Here is a 24,887-nt window from a genome sequence, read left to right on the forward strand (position 1 = left end):
TCTTCATCATTGTCAGCCGCAGTTGTCCATCTGACCCCAGTATACTTTCCAGCTGGAAGTTCTTGAGGTTAAAAGCCTGGCTATATTGTATGATATGTAATTAGAAGTGTTGAACAGACTCTTCTGAAGCTGCTACACCCACTCCCTTTCTAACTTCACTGGATGGCTTTGTTTGCCACATTCATATTCAGTGAGTCAACTGCTTTTCTGCTGTGCAGGTGGTGGCGGCGGTATTAAAATGAAGTAGTTTAAATATGCTTATTGATTGTTCCTCCTCGCTTTTCACAAAAAAAAAAAAAAAAAAAAAAAAAGGTTTATATTTGGCAAGCCTGTGGTCTTGATTTTCAGAGAGACAAGCAGAAATGTGTGGTCTCTGGATCAATAACAAAGGCCTTTGTTTCATTTTTTCTTGGTTATCTTTCAAGTCCATGACTTGATGCAATCTGCTGGGTGTAGTAGATTGAGACATTTTTGAAATTATTAGGATAATTAACCAAGATAATGTGCTGTTTGAAAAAAAATAGCATATTTTGCATTCATACAAAGTTTTAATCAAAAGTTTGCTTTTAATTATTTACAACTGTAGAAAAACCTATTAAAGCCGACGACTTTCAACTGCTAAGTGGAGCTATAAAGCAGAGTCAAACATCAAAATTCTTGTTATGTGTTGCTAGCAGCATGTCCGTGACATTGAATTTGATTTTTTCAATGGAATTACATGTCCTGTTTGAACCTATCATACAGAATGAAGTATCTGCTACTCCTCACCTTAGGTCTTGCTGGATGAATCTGTGATCAACAGTAACTTGCCACTAACTTCAGCCTGTGTGTTATGCTGCTTTGTTTCCACTCATTTCTGTGCACATACCTGCATCAGGCTGCCTTTGTCTGGTTAGAGTGGGTGCTGTTTAATGAGTTGTATCCCCCACTGCAGCCCTGTTTGAGGGGCTTAGTGTAGCTATTTGGGTAATGAACGAGGCAGGTCGTAGACTCAAGCTTATATTTAAAAATGACCACGTTATTTTCTATTATGTTCCAAATAATTACTGCCCTCTTCATCTAAACTGGCAATTTATGTTTTGACATCCCTTGAATACAAGTATTTTACCTGACCACATGTAAAGAGTATGTATTTAAACTACTAGGGATTGCATGATCTCTTCCAACCTTTTGTAAACAATGTTATTTTTGTCGTTGCAGCCAAAACTGACCCTAATTTCAAGGCCTTTCTTGATGAGCGGAACCCCAAGCAGCAGCACTCCTCCACCCTGGAATCCTATCTGATTAAACCCATACAGAGGGTGCTAAAATACCCCCTTCTGCTAAGGGAGCTTTACTCACTGACAGACCCGGACAGTGAGGAACACTACCACTTGGATGGTAAGTCAATGTCAAGAGTTTACTGAGGATATAAAATCATTTTTATTACAGAACTAAAATGAATCCCTGAACAGACACAACAATTTAGCTGAAAACATGTTTTCTGCTTGATATAGTTGCTATAAAGGCCATGAACAAGGTTGCCAGCCACATCAATGAAATGCAGAAGATCCATGAGGAGTTTGGAGCAGTGTTTGACCAGCTAATCACTGAGCAAAGCAGTGAAAAGAAAGACGTAGGTTTGGACAAGTGCAGCTTGTTTGTTCTGTCAAAAAGAAAAAAAAAAAAAGATGATGATGTTATTTTCACACAACTGCCAGGTGGCTGATCTATCGATGGGCGATTTGCTGCTTCACAACACAGTGACATGGATCAACCCGCCTATGTCTCTGGGAAAATGGAAGAAAGAACCACAGATGGCAACATTTGGTATGCCAATGATGATATTCAGTTTAATCAATCTATTTTGTTTTCCTACACTGTTTCAGCATTAAAGGTACTAGAAAATGGTACTTTATTAAAATAGGCTAACAGTAATATATAACCCAGAATTTAACATTTATCACTAGTACTTTGACATTTAGTATTCATTATGATCATTACCATAAGTTCCGAAAAGAAAATGTAACCCATTGAAGATATTTGGGGTTTATTTAGTAACAAAAACATATTTAAATGCAGTGACAATGACAATATTTAATAAACATATTTATGAAATATTTAAAAACATATGTAGGGTTGAAAATAATCACAAAAATAAATCAATGAACAAACATAAAATGTGCTTCAAAAATGTACTCTGTTTTAAGAAATAGAAATAGAAGTCTGCATTTCCATTTCCATTAAAAATACAAAGCACACACAAAAGGGTACAAGAGTGAAGGAAGATGAAAACAAACAGGATACGCTTTTGAAAATCCTGTATCTTTTTCATTCCAACTTATAATTTTGCACTACTTTGTGTTGGTAAAACAGCAGTTCGAACTTAAGTGTACCAATATATTGGCTTTGATGCTGGTTGTGTCATTCTACCACTTTTTAAATAACTTAGTAAAAGGGGTCAGGGAATTCTTACTTTTTCTATTTTGTAAGTTAGAGTTAGAAACTTTGAGAAGCACTGGTCTAACACAAAATCTCAAACATTGAAATATGTGATCATAATATGTCACAATGTGAAAAACTTTCAATGTTATTACTGTTGTGCAGTTCTTCACTGTTCAAAACTCCTTAACTGTGTTAGTGAAAAACTAATATTCCAAATGATTCCATTTATTAAGTCTGCTTTGAAAAAATATATTTATTTTCTGCACAATAATTTGTGATTATTTGGAAGTAACTAATGTCTACCATCTTCTTCCGCCTTTCAGTTTTCAAAACTGCGGTGGTGTTTGTATGCAAAGAAGAGTCCAAGCAGAAGAAGAAAATTGTAAGTTTTCACACAAAAAGGCACAGTTACAAGCAACATTTAGAAGTAGCTTTAATATAAATGTTATATTTGTCTAATTTAAGGGCGGCTCACATCGAGTTTCTGTATCTTCGGAAGAAAAAGATCCTTTCCGATTCCGTCACATGATTCCGACACATGCCCTTCAAATCAGATCCATGTCAAATACAGGTAGATGATCCGCTAAATACAGCTTTGTATTTTAATTTCATCATGTTTCTTTGTGAATAATGCAGATTGCTTGTATCCCACAGACGGTGAGAGTTCTGCTATGTGTGAAATAGTTCACACAAAATCAGAGTCAGAAGGAAGACCAGAGAGGACGTTTCACCTGTGTTGCAGGTGAGGATTTTCTTCTGAAGAAGGCGCAGTTTAGCTTCAGATTTAAGCCCATCTGCTGCTCTTAACACAATGACAAACTAATAACGCAACTCATCTTTCTCCTTTCTCAGCTCTCCAGAGAGCAGAAAGGAATTTCTGAAGACAGTCCACTCCATCTTGAGGGAAAAGCACCGCCGACAGCTCCTAAAAACAGAGAGTTTACCCCTCAACCAACAGTATGTGCCATTTGGAGGAAAACGACTCTGTGCCCTGAAAGGAGCCCGTCCAGCCATAAATAGAGCCGGTAAATGCCAGTCGGTGGCTTCATTCACCCTACAGCTTAAAGTGTCCCAATTCCTTCCAAACTGACACAGATAGGATCTTTAGTGGAATCCAGGGTGTTCATTTATGTGTTCAACTGTGCACCCAAACAATTTGCAACTAGTTAATATATTACCTTGAAAAGCTAACAATACCCCTTTAATCTACTCAACATTTTTGTCATATTAAAAAAAAAATAGCTTCAGGGTATTTGTAACTTTTATAAACAAAATCCAGTGCAAGAAACTATCTCGGGGGTTCGTCAGAGAACATCAGTGAACAAACAGCATCATGAAGACCAACAAGCCTACCAAACAAGTCAGGGTTAAGTTTGAGGAACTTTTAAAAGAGATGGGTTATAAAATAAACTCCAACTCTAATGTAAATTCAATATTTGAAAGTGTGGGCAACATAGATTAAAAAGCTTTGTTCACTTCCTCTATTGCCAAAATACAACCACACACACACAGGCAGACTACAATTCAAAAACATGTCAGAAAATCAACATCATTGTTTGCAACACCTTCTGTTTGCTGATTGGCTTGATTGAAATTCTACCAGAGAAATCAAACTCAATGGGAGAAATTCTCGACGGACCACTGAATGGAGATGGGAATTGAGCAGAACTGCATAGCTACATAATGGCCAGGCGGATCTAAAACGAGTATACTTTACAAGACTTGTGTATGAAAATACAGAAGAATTTTATGTAAATCAACGGCTCAATAAAAATGCTCAGTGCCACTGACTAAAGTATTTATAAGAACTCTTACTTTTAATAATTTTTTCTTTTTTTATTTTATTTATCCTAACAGCATCTGCCCCAACCAGGACTCTAGGCAGGAGAAAGCTGGTGCGCAATCGTTTCACCATAGACACCGATATTGTTTTTGATGGGGACTCGGAACAGCAGGACCTCACTTCACCACAGGAAACCGAGTCAGTTCCGCTGCAGCAGAAGGAGGAGCAGCAGTCTGAGCTCGCGGGAGACACAGACCGCTGGGTGGAGGAGCAGTTTGACCTAGAAGAGTATGAAGACCAGGAAGAAATGAAGGAGACAGACATCCTAAGCGATGATGACGACGAGTTTTGCCAAACACCCAGAGCTCTATCTGAAGAGGCTGATCTGGAGAGCCCCCTGATGGCTTTATCCCTGGAGGGTGCAGAAACAGATGGGAGTAAGAGCCTGCCGTCTCCAACTGTGAGCGACACACCAGATGAAGAGAAGATATCCAACACAGAGAGGAAGAGCTCTGTAACCAACAACTCCGAGGATAAGAATCAAGCAGAGAAAGCTGAGGTTTGGGTTAGAAGGGAGCCGTCAGATTCATCTCTAGAATGCCCCACATAAGATCCGAAGGAGACAGGAATCTCCCCACGTTTGCCACACAACGATCACTCATCACAAACCGTGCATGAGCATTGATGTACATCACACAGCTAGTAAAAGAAACAGTACACCCTCCTTTATCTTACTTTATGCTGAATGCTTTTTTGTACAGGTAAGATCATTTGTGGAGCAATAATTAACCCAGAATGAGGGAGCTGTATCCCAAATCACATGCTGTTTTATAACGGTCAAGTGTTTGCTTGTAGGGGTGAAATAATGGTACAATCATTGGATCTAATCACTTGCTTTGATTGGCATGGTTTGCACATTTGGGCGGCATTCTGTAGTCCTGCCTGCTGTTGCCAAATTTGGGTATTGTGAGAACATTTATATTTGTTTCATCTCTGTGACTCAAGATATTATTATAGCTAAGGGCTGTATATTATTTGTCCTTAAACACATAGAATAATAAATTCCAGATGACAGTCTTGCATAGATTACTGTACATTTTCACATGCATATATACTATTGTGTCATGATTTTGATCTTTAGTTTTAGCTCTCTTGTTACATTTAATAACAGAATGATGTGAAAGCCGTAATGTCACTGAAGCAATGGGGTTTTAATTTTTTTAACCTTATGCTGTTTTTACTTGAATTTGTATTTGCTGTGTCATTTTTTTTACTACTGTGAAATCACGTTATATTTTACCAACGGTACTACCTGAAGTACTGCAGCTCAGACACACTGACATATCACATGCACACAATATTGTAGATACTTTACACTTCTCCTTCTTTGGAAAGTTTTCTGTGTTTACTTATTTTTTTAGTAATTGATTTCAAAGCTATGGTTTTATTTATTTGTGTGTAAAATAATTTGCTAGTAATTCTTTTTTCCCACAAAGAAAGTCCAAAGTTGCTCATGCAATCAAGGTGAAGGACTGGCAAGATGTCTGACCAATGAAAGAAGTTATAATTAAAAAAGTTCATTATGCTTCTAGGACTGCATTTTTATTTTGTGTAAATATAAAACGTATTGATATCATAATAAATACATTTGTTTCCTACTTCTAATTCAAAACTGTTGTGTTTTAATTTATTTGCTTCCATTTTTAAACAGCTTATTAAGTTTTGTCTGGAGTGCACAACAAAATATGCCCCAAATTTCTTCATTTCGGGTGGCCGGATAATATTAGCATTTGAAACCGATCACATCTGCCTCCACAAAGGTCTAAAAATCAGTGTCTTCAGTCCTGTCCCGTCTTCTCACCAGCTCAGCTCTGCACTTGAGATAACAGTCACTCTGATGTTGCCAATTTATCAACTTCTCAGATAAATAAAAAAATTATCTACCTCAGTTAAAAATTAGCAAGTCAGACTTTTGAAGATCAGCAATCAGCAGGGGCATGCCCAGGGTACAATTCCTGCAAAAACCACCACTGTTGTTTTCTGAAATGAATGCTTAACTGCATGCAACAAAGCATTTGTATACAACTGCACAACAGAAGAGGAAACACTGTAATGCCAAAGACAATCCCAGTATTGAGGAGCTAGAACCGAGTTTATCAGTACTACATAAAATTAAACATCTTCAATCAATCCCTACATTTTAATAAGGATAATTTTACTAGAAAAACTCTTAGTACTCTTATTTTCTTAATGCAGTTTAATAAAAAAAATATACTCCCCATTAAATATGGAATAACTGCAACATAACACATTTGCTTTGAAATCATTCTGAATATCAATGTTTATCTATTAATGAATTTTAGATGCTAGTATTACTACCCTGTTACATTGATATTTTAGCACTGTAAGTACAGGTAGACCATTTTACAGTGTTTACACTTTTATGCAAATTCTTACAAAAATTATTTATCTAGCTGGCAATAAATTTCATCAGAAAAAATTCATCAAGTCATTTACAAGGTTACTCCATCATGATAAAGATTTCTCTTTAAATTTTAAAACGCGCCATAGCAACTTTGTGTATTATGACCTATAACTTAATTAATAGTTTAATGCCTGGCTTCTGGCAAATTTAGGTAATTCAAATGCATTTTGGCATCTTTGTGACAAATTTTAAGACAACTTATGTAAGCACAGCTATTAAGGAAACACAATAAAAGATGGTGGTTTTATGGGCTTTATTTATCACCCACTTTCATTCCTCGACATTTCTACTACCAATTCTGCTAACCCCTTAAAATACAGAGAAATAATAAAACAAAATTTAAGTCATTAAAATACAGCTTTGTAGCTTTAGGTTCAACACTCGATTCTAATGGATCTGCACTTTGAAGGCTTGAGTATACACAGCATTATATTTGTCATCAGTTTCATTCCATTTGAACTACTTCCGTTCCAACTGAATGTTATTCTGAGCTAAGGTTCACAAGGGAACTTGCATTAATTTTACTGGATATAGGGAATTATCTATTAAAGTAGACATTAAACTAGACCATAGGATGTATAGTGTTTACTATAAGCCAACTGTGATAAGCAAAAAGGAGGAGTTGTTCTATTACAAGTACGCTTTAAAGAAAACTCAATAGAGGAGTGAAGTGGATGATTTTCCCTCCCAGTGTAACAAAGCACTCCCTCCTCATGTAATAAAGCAGGAACTAACACTGTTGGGCGTTTCTGTTTTGTCACACTACTAGGAATTCAGAAATAGGAACTAGTACCTGGGAAAGAGATTAAACAAAGTGAAACTTCATCCACTGAATTTGTTTCTTAGAATTTTAAGTCCAGAGGGAACATGTTTGTAAGTTGCAGCGCATGTGTGTGAGAGATACAAACCATAAAACTCAGTTTGCTACAGGAGTTTGTAGCCATCATTACTTTTGGGATTTTAGAATGGGGCTGGATTTTCTTATTTCAATCTGATCATCAAAAAATACTTAATATAATTTTCTAAAAAATACTTTTGGATATACCTATCAAAGGAATGTACATAGTCTCTTTGTGAGGCAAAATAGATACAGATCAAAAACACGTGATGTAAGATTTGTTACTGGGTTATCGATGAGCAAAAGTGAAAATGCAGAAGTTTTATAGTATTTGAGTACTAAAATATGAGCACATTTTTGTTCAATATAATTTTATACCATTTCTTTTTTTCTTGTTCCATTTTTATTATAATACCTTAATGTTTTTTGTTTTGTTTTCAGTTCCTCTTTATATCAAATATAAACAATTATTATTTTGAACCTATTTTAAGGAAAGGTTCAATCAGAAAATGTCAGATAGAAATTTATGACATATTTTTGACAGCTTTGCGAGAAACCTCAAACCTTCACAATTAAATTCTTACCTTGAGAAGGGTTTATTAAAAGATTTTTGAAATCAGGAAAAAACATTTTTTGTTTTTTTGTCATTATTACACAACCAACTAAAACATTCAAGTACTGCAAACTTAATTCAAAATCAGTTTGTGCATATTTGTACTTGGAAAGCGTAGTTTTTAATCAACGTAAACACTGGTCTGCAGTCATATTTGCATACACCAGAGGGCGCATTGAGCCTGCTGTAATTTTGCTGTTTTTGTCCACTAAGGGTCCAATAGAGTAACAACATACTGCTCACTCATTCATATTCATTTCTTTTTGGTTGAAATTAGTTATTTCATTCCGATCAAATCAGGATTGAAATTAGAATTCACAGACTAAACTTTTAGCAATAACAGAGTTTTCATAACACAGCCTGCCTTTTCATATCTAACTTTGTTTCCATGGGTTTTTCATCATGATGCTATCTGTTTACATTCAAAGCAGATGACGACAGTATTGCCCTAAGAACTTGTTCAGCAGGTTTTTCAGTTTCTGTTCCTGTTTTATGACCTCTCAAGCCACATTTTTTTCCCTGTGGTGCTCTTTTGTGTCTCTTCCTTCTCAGAAAAACGACTGACTGGGTGTCACCTTTTTAAACCAAATAAGGTTTGAAGGAAGAAGTGGTTCATCTTCACCACCCTGAAACTCCACACTGCTTTAAAACAGTGTCTCTTAATGTTAAAGCAAACTAAAACTCTTGTTTAAATACGCTGTTTGTATTCTCATGCAATGAAATACAAATACAGAAGTCTGAACAGACACAACACTTTAGAGTACTGCGCTAAATATATGAGTATTATAGATACAATTAGTAATAGTCCAAGTTTTCCATTTTAAGAAAAATCTTGAACAATTACCCCCTGAGAGCAGCAAAAGGAAAATATATTCACACTTTAAGTCAGTCATTTAGAAAGTTGCCTCCATGTGAGTTAACACTGGAAAAAAAACCTACTGATCCATTTGGACCTACATGCACTCATCAGTATGAATACTCTATTCATTTTTGACTTAGTAATTTTTTTTTTATTTTTTTTTTAAGATGGCCTGATGATAAAACCACACATCTCTGCTTTGTTCTGAGGTTTAGAAGCCTCACGATGGGTCTGATGAGCAGTAATAAATTTGCATAGAAGCAGGATGTGGATCCTCAAACACAGACACTGTAAGCACGACTATAATTCCTGCTGCAACAAAAGTTTCTGGCTGGTCACCTTTCACCCTTCTGAATTCTTTGTGAAAGAAAAGGAATCTTTCGCAAAGAAAGATTTCTTTCTTTAAATCGATTTAAAGGTCGATTTAAAAATCGACCTGACCTTTAAATCAGGTCGACCACCTGATTTTTAATGTTTTATGTTTTTGAAGGGTAAACTAACTGGGCAAGAAACAGAAAGTTATACTTGTAGATTTAGTCACAACTGAATATCTGGGCCGCTAGAATGTTGACCTGTGAGGTTATCCATTGTCTTTTAACACATGTACATTGCTCATGTCATGCATGACAAGTGTGCTGGCTTTTTGTTTTTTAAGAGAAAGACAAATGTAGTTTAGTTTCCCTTTACTGAAAACACTTGTTATTTTAAGATTAAGATAATTCCAACCAGCAGGGTGACATCGCATGCATTGTGACACTATCAGATTTAGAGCCTTGTAAAGCAGACAGGCTAGGTAGTACCTACATTAGACAAGAAAGACAAGTCGAGAACGTACTTCTTACACTAAACCATGAAACAGAAGCTGGAAATTGTAGCCCTGATCCTGGGCTTTTTTGGCTTATTTGGGACAATAGCTGTTACAGCTCTGCCTACCTGGAAGGTCTCTGCCTTCATTGGGGCTAATCTTATAGTCATGGAGGAACTGTGGGAAGGCCTGTGGATGACCTGCTTCAGACATAGTAACATCAAGATGCAGTGCAAGGTCTACGACTCACTATTGATTCTCCCAGCCGAGCTGCAGGCGGCCAGAGGATTTATGTGTGTCTCCATCGCCCTGGTGTTCATTGCCTTGATTGTCACAGCTTTTGGAATCCAGAGGAGCAACTGTTGTGGCGACAACATGAAGAGCAAAAACATCATTCTGGCTGTCGGGGGATGTTTGTATCTGATTTCGTTTTTGACCACACTCATTCCTGTCAGTTGGGTGGGTCACTCGATTATCAGGCAGTTCTACAATCCAACTGTGCTGGATTCTCAGAAACGAGAGATAGGACAAGCCATCTTCATTGGCTGGGGAACTTCTGGTGTGTTACTGGCAAATGGAATTATCCTGCTCGTCCGATACAGCAAACGAAGATCCAAAGAAGAAGACCTCTACCAAGATGTATACAATATGGAGGAAAAGAGTGCCATCAAAGAGGACACTGTATATCTCGCCCAGACAGGATCCGGCTTGCATAAATTTCAAGAATATGTGTAAATAATTGTACATTTTTGCTTTCTGCTGAATGTATTTAATTGCATAGCCTAAGAAAAACTACACAAGCTGACTTGCACATGCCCATCAAAATGAAGGTGTGGCTACTTTCTTACAAGCAGTACTGGCTACAAATGTTCTTTACCATTCAACCAATTTTGTACATGAAAAAGTATTCATTTAATATGAGTATTTTTTCTTTTACTTTTATTTTTAACAAATGCACTTATCTCTCTGCATGTCCTTGACATTTTTGTGTTCTAATAAACTAATTTTGGTGAGCTGCTCTTGACGAATTTGCTTTTCCATCTCAACATAGGTCAGTGTACATTAAAAAAAGTTTGTGAGTCAGTCAGCAGTCATTTAACCAACTTAGTTGACTGCACTGGATTAGAGCTGTCAGTCTGAAGCATTCTATTAGTAATTGCTATTAATAAAAGCAATCAATGTTCCTCAAAGAAGAGAGGTCATTTATATTTTAAAATAAATAATTTTAATAGTACATAGTAAACTTAAGGTTTTATTGCATAACATGAAAACATATATTATTATTATTGCATTGAGCATATAATACTTACATGCTTAATGTAACAATTAATATAACAATAATAAACTTACTATTTATGTATTTACAAATAAAAGCCAGAGTATTCAAAAGGAAAATTTTGTCTAAATTAAGAAATAAAACAAAAACAGGCCTCAGTTTAATCCTAATTACTCCAAAAGAGCTATTATCTGAGGTAGCTTACTAAGATTTGAATTTAACTGTATACTAAATAGCATTTATAAAAGTATATATTCTAAAAATGCGTAATTTATATGTTAATGTTATGAAAACAAATACATGTGATTAAAAGAGGATGAAGTAATGCTGATTGCATTTGAATAATATTGAAGCAGTCAAACATGTGTCTAATTGTTTCCACGCATATCTACATAAAACATAGCAGACCAAACATATCTAACCTCAGAGAGCAGTCACTATTATCTACAATATTTTTAAATTCTTTTTTTATATATATATTTTTTTTATAAATTAGGCATTAGATGTAACTTTCCTGGAATGTCAGTAGCTGCTTGTCAGGTAGGTTATTTTATGAAGAAATGATAAATGTTAAAAAATATTTCTCATGTCATCACAAACAAAACCCTTTGAGACAAAATTTTAAGATTAGATGAAATTGAAATTGAGGGTGCCCTTAATTACTCATTTATTAGGAAAAATTATATTTTAAGACACCTACAGTTACAGCAGTACAAGTCAAATATTTTAGGTGTTAAGAAAATATAATCCATTTATCCAGACTGGATTATTGATGTACAATGAAACTGGTAGATATGAAGTTGTATCATTGAATCACACGTCAAGCCTGAGTATATAATGAACACACTTATTGTTTGCTCATATTTATCAGGATCCTCTCCTGGGGTTCAAACTTATTAACCACCATTGCTTCATACAAAATTGATTAGCTACAACCTGATAAGAGTTTTATAAAATTATGTGGCAAGTTGAGTTCAGTTTTTGACATTGGTTGCCACCATCAGGGCTACAGTTCCAAAACAAACTTGGCAAATTAAACAGCTTCTTTAACGTCAAATAAGCTAAGGTTAAAAAGTTCTGAGAGGTCAAAGAGGTCTAATAGAAAGAACCATCTCAAGGTCAGTAACAAAATTATTACTTTTTTGCACCTGAAAATGATTAATTTGAAGCTATCACAACAAATATATCACAAACACTGCAATGTGTTTGCAAACAGTTGAGAAATTCTGGCAAGTGAAAACAATCCTCCTCATGTTTCTGCATCCAACACCTTCTTGCCTGCTCACTCTACATATAAAATGTAGAGGCTTTGCGATCTGTGACCGGCTTTAGACGTCCCTATAAAAACATCTTTATGAGTACAATTATACAAACAAGTTTCTGTCCCAATCCTGTGTAAATTACATATTTTTGTTTTCATTCTCCAGCTAATATTTAAAAAAAGAAATGTATTATCTTGCACTTTTCATATAAAACAACAAAACAAAACAAAACATCACTAAACAGTTGATTGAAAGTCAGAGCAGTTTCATTTGCAATTGAACAAGGAGTACTCCTTTGTTACCACCTATCTGATGGGTGCAGGACAGATGAACCAGTCAGACTGCATTGCATCATTTACATGTTTTTGTGGGTGTATATGTTGTGTTCATCATTCTTTCCTTCAGACTTGCCTCCGGAGCTGTAAGAGTAAAGCCAGAGAGAGCATCTTTGGCTTTTGGTGCTTCCTGCAATGGCCTCTTACACAGCCTACAGTGGCTATACCAAGCCACCAATGTCCTATGCTGAGTCTTACTATGACCCAAATTTGCAGAAGCCACCTCAGACCTACATAGATTACCAAGACAACCCAGATTACCAGGACTCTGTTTACGAGGAAAAAAAAAGAGCTGAGAAGAGGAAACGCCGTAATGAAGTCTGCTGTGAGATTGTGGCTCTCATCATTGGTTTTCTTGGACTGATCGGCGTAGCAGCGGTGACTGGCTTGCCCATGTGGAAGGTAACAGCCTTCATTCAGGAAAACATCATTGTGATGGAAACTCGCTGGGAAGGTTTGTGGATGAACTGCTACAGACAAGCCAACATAAGGATGCAGTGCAAGGTCTACGATTCCCTGCTGTTCCTGCCACCAGATCTCCAAGCAGCCAGAGGCCTCATGTGCACCTCTGTGGCTCTCACAGCCTTTGCCCTGGTTGTTTCAGTGGTGGGAATGAAATGTACCAAGATGGTGGACCACCGTGCTCGAACAAAACACATTGTCCTTGTGAGTGGAGGCTGCCTCTTCCTCTTGGCCTGTGTCACTACTCTGATCCCAGTGTCCTGGACTGGTCACGTCATCATCCAGGACTTCTACAACCCACTGCTGATTGATGCCCAACGAAGAGAGCTCGGGGAAGCTCTGTACATCGGCTGGATGACGTCTGGTTTGCTTTTCTCAGCTGGAGTTATCCTGCTGTGCCGCCATGCTCCACGCACCAATATAGAAGAGGAGAGGGTCATATACAACCCTGGAAGTATCTATCAACCTGTATACACATACCAGCCATACTCAAACCAACCACAATACAACTACCAACCTGCATACTCTGCACCACCACCAAGATCTGTGGGATATACTCCGAGTCAGTACTAGGTGATTTCTGGACTTGATTTTTAAACCGGAAAAACACTGCTCAAATGAAAAGGATGATGGAGTGACAAAGACCGGGGATAACTACACAAGGCACATTAATTACTTTAAAAAGTCTATTGCTAAGACTGAAATGTTTTATGATTGTGATTGAGTTTGATCATGAAGACCTTTGCTGAAACGCTTGTCTTTGTTTTATTGCACCTATTGTGTGGGTGTAATGCATCAATGTGATAACGATGTCTTTACAGAATCTGCACGCATACTCATTTGAGTTAAAATTATGAACTAGCTTTGTTTCAAACCTGTAGGTAACTTCTGTTTACTTGTGAGATTGTGTATATATACTTTGTTCAAAACAAATACTGACAAACTATCAGTTGCTATACAAAATAAAAATAAAATAAATAATAAAAGTTGCTTGTTTTCATCAGTTTTATTTCTTTGACCCAACAATCATTTCTTCAAAAGCTTTTGTTTGTCTGGGAATCTAGATCTTCCTGCCGAAAGTCCTGTTGTTTCACTTACGGGTGTGTCATCTTAATCATTGCCAGCAGGAATGTGCCCAAACCAGTAAAAGCAGGCTTTACAAGCACATCTAAAAAAAGCAAAGGCACTGAAAGGTTATGTCTCAATAACTTAAAAGGTGAAACTTCCAGATTTCAGCTACAGTCTGACATGACAGACAAGAAGAAATTGTCAATACAATTCAGAAAGAACACATTCTGTCAACTTAAAAATACATGACGAAGCTATATTGAAATCTATTATCTCTACAAAAGCCCTAAAGTATGAAATCTGAGATTTTTGTTGTCGTATTACACAATATCATCATGATTTATAAACTTTTATGAAAACAAATTCATGTTTACCATCACCTGAATGTAATAAATAATCTCCCAAATAATTAAAACTAAAATACATAAATAGGTGTAAATACAATTTAAGAATATAACAAGCAATTTAAAAAGCAGCAAAAAATAGCTAAACAATATATAAAATACATTATTAATTGAAAAACACTTAAAATTCTATTAAGGCATAGTTTAACATAACAAAAATGTTAAAGATTACACAATCATGGGAGGGACTGCTGTCATGACAGATATTCAGCAGACAGTCACCGACAGGCCACGGTTTTTAATTTTTTTTAAATATATTTTTCAGATTATTTAAAGAACTAGTGGATTTTATTAGATAGCAAGAATTAGGGGTAGACTTATAGGTTCTCAAAGTGAGGGAGATTTGCTCTTACTCCCATGGGACACTAAAAAGAAGGATTGAAATTGGACTTTTTGAATACAATGTTTTATGTGATTTTCATAAATGCCATTATGATTAACCTGGAATGACAGGGCTTGTAGAAGCAGCATCGGCTTTTCTTCCGATACGAGCACTAGTCCATCCTAATGCTCATATTAAGACGGACTAACGGCCCTGCAACAAATCAAAAAGTGAATCTATGACCTGCAGTCAGCCGTTTAGTGTATGAGAAATCAACCTCAATGACTTTGAAAGACTGACTTGAGCCTCTGTTGCTGGCTAAGGCAATAGATGCCGAAGGCAAATAACTAAGGCAAAAGCAAATACTCTTTTCTTCACCAAGGACTTCTGTCATTATTTAGTAAACAGGGGTCACAGACAATCCTCTCTGAGGACTGCTGCCTGTTCTTTGTTGATTCCTGCCTGAGATAATTTCTCCATTAGAAGTCATTATGCGTTTCTAGTTGGCTGCTGGGCTTCTCAGCCCGACTAATTTATGGGAAGGAAAACAGGGTGAGACACTGAGATTTAGGTTGTTAGAAACCAGGAGAATCTTCCTTGGCAGGTCAGTTTAAGTTGAGTTTTTCTCAGTCCTGAACAGTTTAATATTCAGCATGCTTAGGAAACTTATTAGCTGTTAGATGGAGAGCTGGTTGTGTGTTGCTCCTTCGTAGTAAGAGGAGTAGAGGAGAGGGGGTGTGCATGTGAAGCAATAAGGTTTGGTCAGGATGCAGTGTGGGTAGAGTTGGTGCTTTTAAAGCCTCCACATATAAGCTAACTCAAAAGAGCTCAAAACTGTTCTGTTTATCCAGAAATAAGGAAAATGCATTTTACCTGGGCTTCCGGCAACAAGGGCTCCTTGTTGCTGGAGCCCTTGTTTCTCCAGCAACAAGGGCATTTTATCTAGGAAAAAAGGAGGGAAGATTTTTTAAATTAATTTTGGAAGTCAAGTTTACTGATAAAACCTGCTGAAATCAGCAGATAAAATGCTAACATATTATTAAAAAAACATTGACTTGCATAGAAGTCCGCAATACTTTCTTGTAAAGAGATATCCAAGAATGTAAATGGACACCTCTGAATAATCAAAGTAGCAGCGTACTGGTGTTGGTGTACAGAGGTCAAAAACACAAAGGATTCTGTCTCCTAGCTACAGGTACAAATTCCCACCCCTTCCCATTATAACATCCAGTGGGAAGAGGTTGTACAAGAGAACAACCACCTGCTCCTCCTCCATCTGACTGAACTGCCTCCCAACAGAAAGAAATTACTGCACTTAGCTATATCCAAATATTGTCCAACTGCTATTACGCCTATGAACTTGGATGAGTGTCAAGATACAGGATGGCCAACTCAACATTGGAAATAGTGGGACTTTTATTGTCCCTGATTGGTCTGATTGGAGCAGCTGCAAGCACTGGAATGCCAATGTGGCGGGTCACAGCCTTCATTGGGGAGAATATCATCGTGTTTGAGACTCGCTACGAGGGCTTATGGATGAACTGCTATCGCCAAGCCAACATACGGATGCAGTGTAAAGTCTACGATTCTCTGCTGGCCCTACCCCAAGACCTGCAGGCTGCAAGAGGGTTAATGTGCTGCTCTCTGGCTCTGGCTGCCATTGGTCTGCTGATCAGTTTGGTCGGGATGCAGTGTACAGCGTGCATCAGGAACAACGATCGAGCCAAGAGACTGGTCCTCATCATTGCAGGAACCATGATTTTAATGGCTTGCATTTGCGACCTTATTCCTGTGTCCTGGACAGGCCACGTCATCATTCAGGACTTCTACAACCCATTGCTGATCGATGCCCAGCGCAGGGAGCTCGGAGAAGCTCTCTATATTGGATGGGTGGCGGCTGCTTTCTTGTTTGCTGGAGGGTGCATTTTTATCTGTTGCAATATACAGTCTGAAGACGAAAAACCAGAGAAGTACATGTACTTAAAATCTCCAGGGTACAGGGCCTACACCCCACAGCCACCACCCCAGCCTCTACAGCCTCAGCAGCTTGTGTTTATCCCTCGATCCGAACCTCACTCAATGCTATCAAGACATCCGTCAACCGTCTACAGCTACGAATCTAGATACCCCTCTGTGCACAGTGGAGTTGCTTATCTGTGAACCCTTAAAATGTTTTTTTTTTTTTTTTCTTGGCATGGAGGTACAAGGTAAAAACACTTATTTTAAATTTTTAGAGGTGAAATGTCAATACACTTAATGTATTCAATTAACTGTACTTATATTTTTTTAAACCCTCCACCCCCCCAAAAAAACAGTTTAAAATAGGTTAGACGGTTGCAAGAGATAACCACTCGTGTTTATGTATATTTGTTTGTGCAAGTGAAATTTTATACTTGTATTGTTAAAATGGGGCGAAATATTGAAAATCTGTATGTTGTCAAACAGTTTTATTGAGGAATCAGACATGAAGATTGGAACAGACAATACAAATCCATCCTCTTTTTAAAAATCAGTATGTTGTGTATATCTCTTATGCAGTCTTCAACCATTTGGTGATGTAATTGAAGTGTGTGTGTTCACTGATGAAATGTATTTTATTGCTGGCGTATGATCCATGTAGTTTAAGTGACAGAAATACATTTGAAATTTTGTTCTACGAGCCAAAACTTCACCAGAATTACAAACCTAAATAAGGCCTTTGTTTTCCCCAAACTTCCGGTACCAGTTTCACCCAGTGTTATTTACAAATTCAAACAATGGCAGGTGTCCCATAATGACTTAGAAAGTACAAGTTAAAAGAGTGACTGACTAATAGCTATGTAAAAAAAAATAAAAATTCAAGTCTATTTAATCTGAATATTGACTAAAGATAGGCATTCTGTAATGCTTTCCTTGGAGCTACTGAAAAGGAAGCACAAGAGATTCTCAGATAACACTTCTCACTATGGGCGTGGACGCAAAGTTAACTCAAGCAAGCCAAGTAAACAAAGGGATCATATGACCAGAATATGCAAGTCACTTTGAATTTAGTCTAACCCTATTATTTTGTTTGTTAAGCTTCAAATTTAGAAATATATTTTTCTCTCTAAGGTGTGTAAATGATCAAGCTTAAAGGTCACAGCATTTAAATTTCTAGAAGAAGCACAACTTCTTTCTTCCTTCCTTAAATACAAAGAAATGTTAATACTTGCATGTGTGTTCTGCTATTTCAAACAAATACAATTTCAAATGTAATCTTATATCATTGGTCTTAATATGACAGAAAATATATGTTTTTTCATACTGTCAACCTCTTATTTCATCGCCTCAAAGCTCAACTCTGCTCTCCGGTGGACGAAGCAGAAAGCTGTCACAGTTGTTATTTTTCCAGAATACTGATTTTTGTTTGATTTATATGACATTTATCACATTTAAATAAAAATTTTACATTGTTAATTGTTGGAGTTGTGCATTATTTTTACTCAGAAGTTATGCTTGAGCTAAATGATCAGTGTTCTACCCACATGAACTGCTTACCTGTAAACACAAAATAAGAACACATCCTCTTTACCTGCATCTCTCCAAGCCAATCAGGTGATGGTAAAGCATCTTTCCCATAACAAACAGCCTCTTTCAGCAAACAGTTGGGACAAAGCCTCACTGCCTGGACAGACCTTCACTTTAAATACATTTTTTTCTTCAAAAATCCTGTTAAAGATTGACAGTACCCATTTTTTCTCTTTTTTTCTGCCTACAAGATTATAAAAATTTTGGACTTACACATAGGAGTCTTGATATAAAAAAACAATGATTCGAGGCATCTCTGAGATCGCAGCGATGGGTGTTGGACTGGTTGGGCTGATCGGTGCCTCTGCTACGACCGGCTTGCCTATGTGGAAGGTCACCGCTTTCATTGGAGCAAACATCATTGTGATGGAGACGCGCTGGGAGGGCTTGTGGATGAACTGCTACAGACAGGCAAACATCAGGATGCAGTGTAAGGTGTATGACTCCTTGTTGTATCTGCCCCCTGACCTGCAAGCTGCCAGGGGTTTGATGTGCTGTTCTGTAGCCTTGTCAGGGTTAGGGCTCTTGGTAGCTTTAGCAGGGATGAAATGCACTTCCTGCTTTCAAGGTAGCAAATGGGCTAAAACAATTATTCTAATGGTTGCTGGAGCAATGCAGTTCATGGCCTGTATTTGTGTTTTTATACCGGTGTCATGGACTGGTCATGTCATTATTAGTGATTTTTACAATCCACTGCTGATTGATGCCGAGAGGAGAGAGCTGGGAGAAGCTCTTTATATCGGTTGGGTGACTGGAGCCTTACTTTTTGCCTCAGCTTTACTGTTTATCTGTAGACGGATACCCTCAGAAAGAGGATCATTTGATGTTCATCCGCCACTTAAACTGCTGAATTACAGGACAGAGGCGGAGAGACCTGCAATGACAAGATATCACCCCATCTCCAGCGTTCCAAGCATCCAGTCAAATGCACAACAAAGTTCTTTTCACAGCAACAGCTTGGTTGGGCAACAACATTTTTTCCCACCACAAAATGTCAATCAAGTAATAAGCAATGGAGCCCTGATGAACCCAACTATTATCTACAATCCTGGTCCTCCTGAAAATGCATCAATCCTCTATCAAAGAAGCATGGCTCATCAATCTTCAGTGTGGAGTTCTAACCACACTGGGAGCATATACGCTCCAGGAAACTCTTTATATGTGACCCAAAACCCCACTCTGTATACAACAACTTACACCAGCAATACACCTTCATCGTTCCAGTCAAGCTTTCATCCTGTTGCACAAAGTCCTGTTTTCATAGCCTATAAGAAATCCATGGTTCACCCAGAGTCTCGTAGCCTCAGCCACAATGGAGTGTACATTTGATGTAAAGTTTATGTGTAAACTTATGTAAGCTTATATGTAAAAGTTCACAAAAAAGAAATTGTCCTGAACTGTACACCACTTAAGATCAACATAATTCTGATATGGGTTTATTTCTTCAATGTATTAAACCTGCTCTTGGGAACTTAAGTTTATTGTATTGTGCTTTTTTACTTTTTCACATTTTTTGATTGTTTTGGTTTATTGTATATAGTAAATTTGTAGTAAGAATAAAATGAATCAATATTTATTACTGTAATTTTTTTGCCATAAGTTTAAGAATACAGACTGATCAATACTTATTATTGGAAATTATTTAAAATGTTTGAGATTTAGGATCAATGTAAAAACAATAGTGTGATTTTTTTTATGTGTAAATTTGGACTGTTTATTAAAAGGATATTCCGATATGTAAATGCTTCACTTCTTTCTTACAGATTGACCTGAGGTCCAAAATGTAAATGAAAATCTAATGGTGACAACAAACTATTGAAACACACAAATAATTATGTAAAACAAATTAAAAACATACATTTTGTTAGCACTTTATGTCTACAATATCACAAAATATTAGTGGTGTCTACTGTTGTTGACTATTGCACAGCCACCCAAAAAAGGTTAAAAAAAGGATCTGAATTTGGTACATTGATATGACACAAAAAAATCCAACAAAGAAACTGCTGGCCTTTAGCTTCAATAGACCACTTGCAAGAGGTTTTATATCCTGTGCTGTGGCCTTTGCTGATTAGTTTGTTTTGATGTACATTGAGTGAGGAACAACCAGCTAAGAGACTGGATATTCAGAAAGATGATTGTATATATTTTGCATTTTCAGCCCTAAACATGTCCAGGATACTTGACCTCGTCATCATGGACTTCTACAAGGTCGAAGCCACAACAGCTGGTGCTTCTACGACAACCACGGGGTGTTACAGAACGAATGAGCTGAATGAAGGATGAATGAAGAATTTTCCCTGGTTATTACTCAAACTGAAACAAAACTAAAATAGATTCACAGACAGAAATATCATTCCACAAGGAAAGTCTAAGCCCAAAAGCGCAAAAAATACAATAAAAATATCAACAATCAAAGGTATTGTGCACCCTAATGGCAGTGAGGACAAAATATCTCCTCAGACCTCAAATGCAGTGGAATTAGCCTCTTTCTCCCCCATCAAGATGTTGTGGAGGAGGAGTTCACCATTATCCATGAGGGATAGCGCTGTACATACTCGTCTTTCTCACCACCTTTTATAAAAAAAAAAGGAAAAAATGTATAAAATTGACACTGAAAATACATTCAAGCAACCTTAATATAGTACAAACAGATATCAAAGTTTGTCAATATTTCATTTTAAATGTCAGAAAACATTGAGTGAATCTTGAATAGAAACTCCGGTCCTATTCAACATACTAAGAACCTCCTATCTCATTAACTCAAAGCTCTTCTCTGCTCCCCAGTGGGGAAAAAAAGGAAAGTGAGTTGTGTTTAAGAAGTCTTGAGTTGTCTATTTTACTGTGTGCTAATGTTTGTTTTGTAACAGACATAATTACAGAAAAAAACAGACCTTCTTAATTCATTCCTATGGTTGTCATTTTTTTACTTTGGCACTATGATTATTTGTTTCTACTGCTGAAGAAACTAATATTCAAATGCTATTCCCTCATGAGCAGCTAATATGTAAAAACATGATAAGCATATCGTCTTTACCTGATTGTCAGAACACCATTGTTCTGACAATTGCTGTAAGGCTATCAAATAGTCGTCCACTGATTTATATTCTTTTCCACTTGATTTGTTTTTCTTTCAAAATTGATACTAAATTGAACTACATATTAATGCATGCCATATTTTGGGCAGGGTCACCTAAAATCCACCATCACAATTTCCACCATAGTAGGCAGTGCCAAGTGAATAAGGGAAACAGCCAAGTGTGGGAAGGAGCCAGTGGTCTCCATAGCTGGTGGAAATTTAATGGCACTCCATTGAACTGAAGAGGTCAAGTTCCAATGTTCAAACTGCAATTTTCCTCCAATTAAGTAGAGCAAATAATCATACTTGAGGCGAATGTTTTGTCAACAGTAAAATTTGTTCAAAAAGCATTACAAATTAAACTAAAATTAAAACTTATGGCTAACAGAGCAACTTCTATAAAACATATAAATGCAAGAAGAGCTCCTGAGGTTATGGATGGTTTTTGAACTGAAAGAAATAAAAACTAGTGCTATGCCATGTTTCCATTTGCTGGTGTTTCATAAACACAAAACATACAGGTGCTGTATTTACCTAAATCTCCCTGAACCAATCAGGGGGTTGCACAGCATCTTCCCATAACAAGCAGGTTTTTACACCAAACAAGTTTGTGGAAAAGATTCTCATTGCACTAAACATATCTTCACCTCAAGACGTGTCCTTTCACTCTCAAACGTTGTGCTAAGGATTACAAAAAAATTAGCTGTAAATGTTAGAAAGGGACTTTTTAATACGAAACAATGACTGAAGGTTTTTCTGAGATCGCTGCAATCTGCACCTGCCTGATTGGACTGATTGGTGTGTCTGCTACGACCAGCTTGCCAATGTGGAAGGTCACGGTTTCCAGTGGAGAAAACAAAACTGAGATGGAGAGACGCTGGGAGGGATTGTGGATGAACTGCTACAGTCAGGCAAACATCAGGATGCAGTGTAAGGTGTATGACTCCTTGTTGCATTTGTCCCCTGATCTGCAAGCTGGAAGAGGCCTGATGTGCTGTTCAGTAGCCTTGTCAGGGTTAGGGCTCTTGGTAGCTTTAGCAGGGATGAAATGCACTTCCTGCTTTCAAGGTAGCAAATGGGCTAAAACAATTATTCTAATTGTTGCTGGAGCAATGCAGTTCATAGCCTGTATTTGTGTTTTTATACCCGTGTCATGGACTGGTCATGTCATCGTAAGGGATTTGTATGATCCACTACTGACTGATACTCAAAAAAGAGAAATAGGAGGAGCCCTGTACATCGGTTGGGTTACTGGGACGTTCCTTTTTGACTCAGCCTTGCTTTTTACCTGCCGATGTTTCCCCTCAGACAACAAACCCACTATGACAAGCTATCACCCTGTCTCGACCCTCAAGTCAACTAGGAATTCTCACAACAGCAACATTTTAGATGTACAACATCCTATATCACTTCACAATGTTGCTCCAGAAATGACAAACAGTGAAGCCCTGGTGAACCAGTCGACATCCTATATCCAGGCTGGAAGCGTTCATATTTCTGGGCTCTCACTGTATGTTACCCCAAACAGCACACCATTTAATGGCTTGTGTGACCCAGTTGCATATAACTGCTATTATTAAGTGAAGCCACTGTTTCTTTTTTATAAATTTTGGCAGGGAAAAATATGCACATGATCTGAACATACGTCAAGATGATTTAATATGGGGTGATTTATGCATTTGCTTACCATTAAAGTATACACATGATTTTATGGCATTCCTGTTCATTTAGCAGTTGTATTCATGATCTGACAGTCTTACAAAACTATTCTGTATTATGTTTATTTACCGTTTCTGAATCTTTATGAAACACTTTTGTATAGATTTCAGTTTCCTTTGTAAGCAAACATGATCTATGATGTAATTTAATGTATATAGAACATTATTTTAGACTGCATCTGCAAACTGTGAATTTATGGTTATAATCTGAACAATACATTTGACCCAATCAGTATATTCTGTACTTTAAAATTATACTGTCATACTATACTATAAAATCATACTATGAAAGCTAAGTTACTGTAACTCTTCTAATAGAATACATAATTATATGTAAAAATACAATAATTATGCATTTAGAAACCACCCATGTACTTCTAAACTTAAACCACTAGATGACACCAAAAGAAAGCAATGTGAGCTTGGACACACGGTTTTATATCTCTAAATGTTATGAAACCAGTGTTAGAGGAATAATCATCCAATCATCCACTCTGTTCCATGATTAGTTTCTAGATAGAAACTACACATAAGATGAATCATTTAGAAATACCAAACAAGTTTATACATTACTCAAGTATGTATGAAATTGTTTTTCTTGTAAATTTGGATTTTTGCCGAAGTCAGAAAATTATGATTTCATCTTATGTTTATTTAATTACCCACAGGTTAAATTAAATATATAGACCTCATGTATTTATGTTTTCATCTAATTATAAATGAGGCACAAGCATTTTAGCTCTAATGCTTCAAGGGCTAAAATATGCATCAGGACCAATGGGTCTAACAAAATTCTTTCTCAAATCACCATTTTAAGGAATAAAACAGATTGAAATAAAGTAACACTAACATATTGCATTTAACTTAAATAAGGTGTCATATAAGCAGTCTGAGATAGTTAATCTTATCGGGAGCATCTCCATGCAGTTTGTGGATTAAATTTGCATTTCCATCAGGACTGAAGCAAAGATTTAATCATTCCTCGGTGTACCAAAGCAAAGATGTTGTTGAGGTCGAATGTTGCCAGATTTGAAGTTAATCTTCAGGACGTATCCATGTTTGGAGATCAACGGCTTGGCTGTGCCCTCAATCGAGCGACTGTGTGGGGTGGAGGTGGTGGTAGTGGTGGGGGTATTTGGCAGTGTCAAATCAGCCAAAGGCACATGCAGTTAGAACAGAAACAAGACAGACCTTGATTTCAGAATAAAAGCATTAATATAAACACTAAACTGAGCTAGGGTGAATGCAGAGATGTCTCTCTAATAATTAGAGTCTTAACATAATTTAAAAAGTAGAGGTAGAAAAAAAAAAGTTCTAAAAAACAACCCTGAGCTGAAAATCAAAAAAAGTTCCAAATCTGAATGTCCAAAAATAAACATCCAAATTTATATCTTCAACTATAAATACACTTAACAAAAAAACAGAATAATGTCCACAATAGAGATAAGAATAAAATTAGAGAGCATTCATATTTTGCTGATTTTCCAAAATTACATGATACAGATAGATCATTATTTAAGAAATGTAGACTTTGACTTAGTCTTTCAGAATTAAATTAAAATAATTAATAGATATTGTCTGACATATTATCTCAAAACATAGTTAGGA

General features: G+C 36.8%; 6 protein-coding genes and 1 long non-coding RNA gene across 9 annotated transcripts in view; 6 read left to right on the plus strand and 1 right to left on the minus strand.

Annotated features, from left to right (window-relative positions):
* The window catches only part of tiam1b (TIAM Rac1 associated GEF 1b), a 48,081-nt gene extending 42,202 nt beyond the window's left edge, over window positions 1–5,879 (plus strand). For all 3 annotated transcript variants that reach the window (XM_055028193.1, XM_055028195.1, XM_055028194.1), the window contains exons 20-27: window positions 1,201–1,380; window positions 1,497–1,615; window positions 1,701–1,809; window positions 2,748–2,806; window positions 2,890–2,995; window positions 3,079–3,166; window positions 3,277–3,449; window positions 4,282–5,879. In XM_055028193.1, coding sequence (XP_054884168.1) covers window positions 1,201–1,380; window positions 1,497–1,615; window positions 1,701–1,809; window positions 2,748–2,806; window positions 2,890–2,995; window positions 3,079–3,166; window positions 3,277–3,449; window positions 4,282–4,817 — 1,370 coding nt within the window. In that variant the 3' untranslated portion in view covers window positions 4,818–5,879. The remainder of the gene's footprint in view (window positions 1–1,200; window positions 1,381–1,496; window positions 1,616–1,700; window positions 1,810–2,747; window positions 2,807–2,889; window positions 2,996–3,078; window positions 3,167–3,276; window positions 3,450–4,281) is intronic.
* LOC129358957 (uncharacterized) overlaps window positions 1–24,887 on the minus strand; it is a 51,720-nt gene that overhangs the window by 16,809 nt on the left and 10,024 nt on the right. The gene's annotated exons all lie outside the window — the stretch shown is intronic.
* LOC129358954 (claudin-8-like) lies at window positions 9,807–10,831 on the plus strand. Its single transcript, XM_055028242.1, has one exon. The coding sequence runs from the start codon at window positions 9,853–9,855 to the stop codon at window positions 10,540–10,542; it is 690 nt and encodes a 229-aa protein (XP_054884217.1). The 5' UTR covers window positions 9,807–9,852; the 3' UTR covers window positions 10,543–10,831.
* Window positions 12,758–14,131, plus strand: LOC129358951 (claudin-8-like). Its single transcript, XM_055028239.1, has one exon. The coding sequence runs from the start codon at window positions 12,816–12,818 to the stop codon at window positions 13,713–13,715; it is 900 nt and encodes a 299-aa protein (XP_054884214.1). The 5' UTR covers window positions 12,758–12,815; the 3' UTR covers window positions 13,716–14,131.
* On the plus strand, window positions 16,186–18,371 carry cldn8.1 (claudin 8.1). The gene has a single exon (XM_055028241.1). It carries the CDS (start codon window positions 16,320–16,322, stop codon window positions 17,094–17,096), a length of 777 nt encoding a protein of 258 aa, XP_054884216.1. The 5' UTR covers window positions 16,186–16,319; the 3' UTR covers window positions 17,097–18,371.
* On the plus strand, window positions 18,708–20,048 carry LOC129358948 (claudin-8-like). Its single transcript, XM_055028235.1, has one exon. The coding sequence runs from the start codon at window positions 18,723–18,725 to the stop codon at window positions 19,809–19,811; it is 1,089 nt and encodes a 362-aa protein (XP_054884210.1). The 5' UTR covers window positions 18,708–18,722; the 3' UTR covers window positions 19,812–20,048.
* On the plus strand, window positions 22,302–23,324 carry LOC129358952 (claudin-8-like). Its single transcript, XM_055028240.1, has one exon. The coding sequence runs from the start codon at window positions 22,302–22,304 to the stop codon at window positions 23,139–23,141; it is 840 nt and encodes a 279-aa protein (XP_054884215.1). The 3' UTR covers window positions 23,142–23,324.

Source organism: Poeciliopsis prolifica, unplaced genomic scaffold (assembly GCF_027474105.1).
Source record: "Poeciliopsis prolifica strain line A6 unplaced genomic scaffold, Auburn_PproV2 SCAFFOLD004, whole genome shotgun sequence".
Lineage (NCBI taxonomy): Eukaryota > Metazoa > Chordata > Actinopteri > Cyprinodontiformes > Poeciliidae > Poeciliopsis > Poeciliopsis prolifica.

Bases quoted from the DNA above. Each gene is read 5' to 3' on its own strand.
- LOC129358954 (XM_055028242.1), top strand. From the start codon at position 9,853: ATGAAACAGAAGCTGGAAATTGTAGCCCTGATCCTGGGCTTTTTTGGC.
- LOC129358951 (XM_055028239.1), top strand. From the start codon at position 12,816: ATGGCCTCTTACACAGCCTACAGTGGCTATACCAAGCCACCAATGTCC.
- cldn8.1 (XM_055028241.1), top strand. From the start codon at position 16,320: ATGGCCAACTCAACATTGGAAATAGTGGGACTTTTATTGTCCCTGATT.
- LOC129358948 (XM_055028235.1), top strand. From the start codon at position 18,723: ATGATTCGAGGCATCTCTGAGATCGCAGCGATGGGTGTTGGACTGGTT.
- LOC129358952 (XM_055028240.1), top strand. From the start codon at position 22,302: ATGACTGAAGGTTTTTCTGAGATCGCTGCAATCTGCACCTGCCTGATT.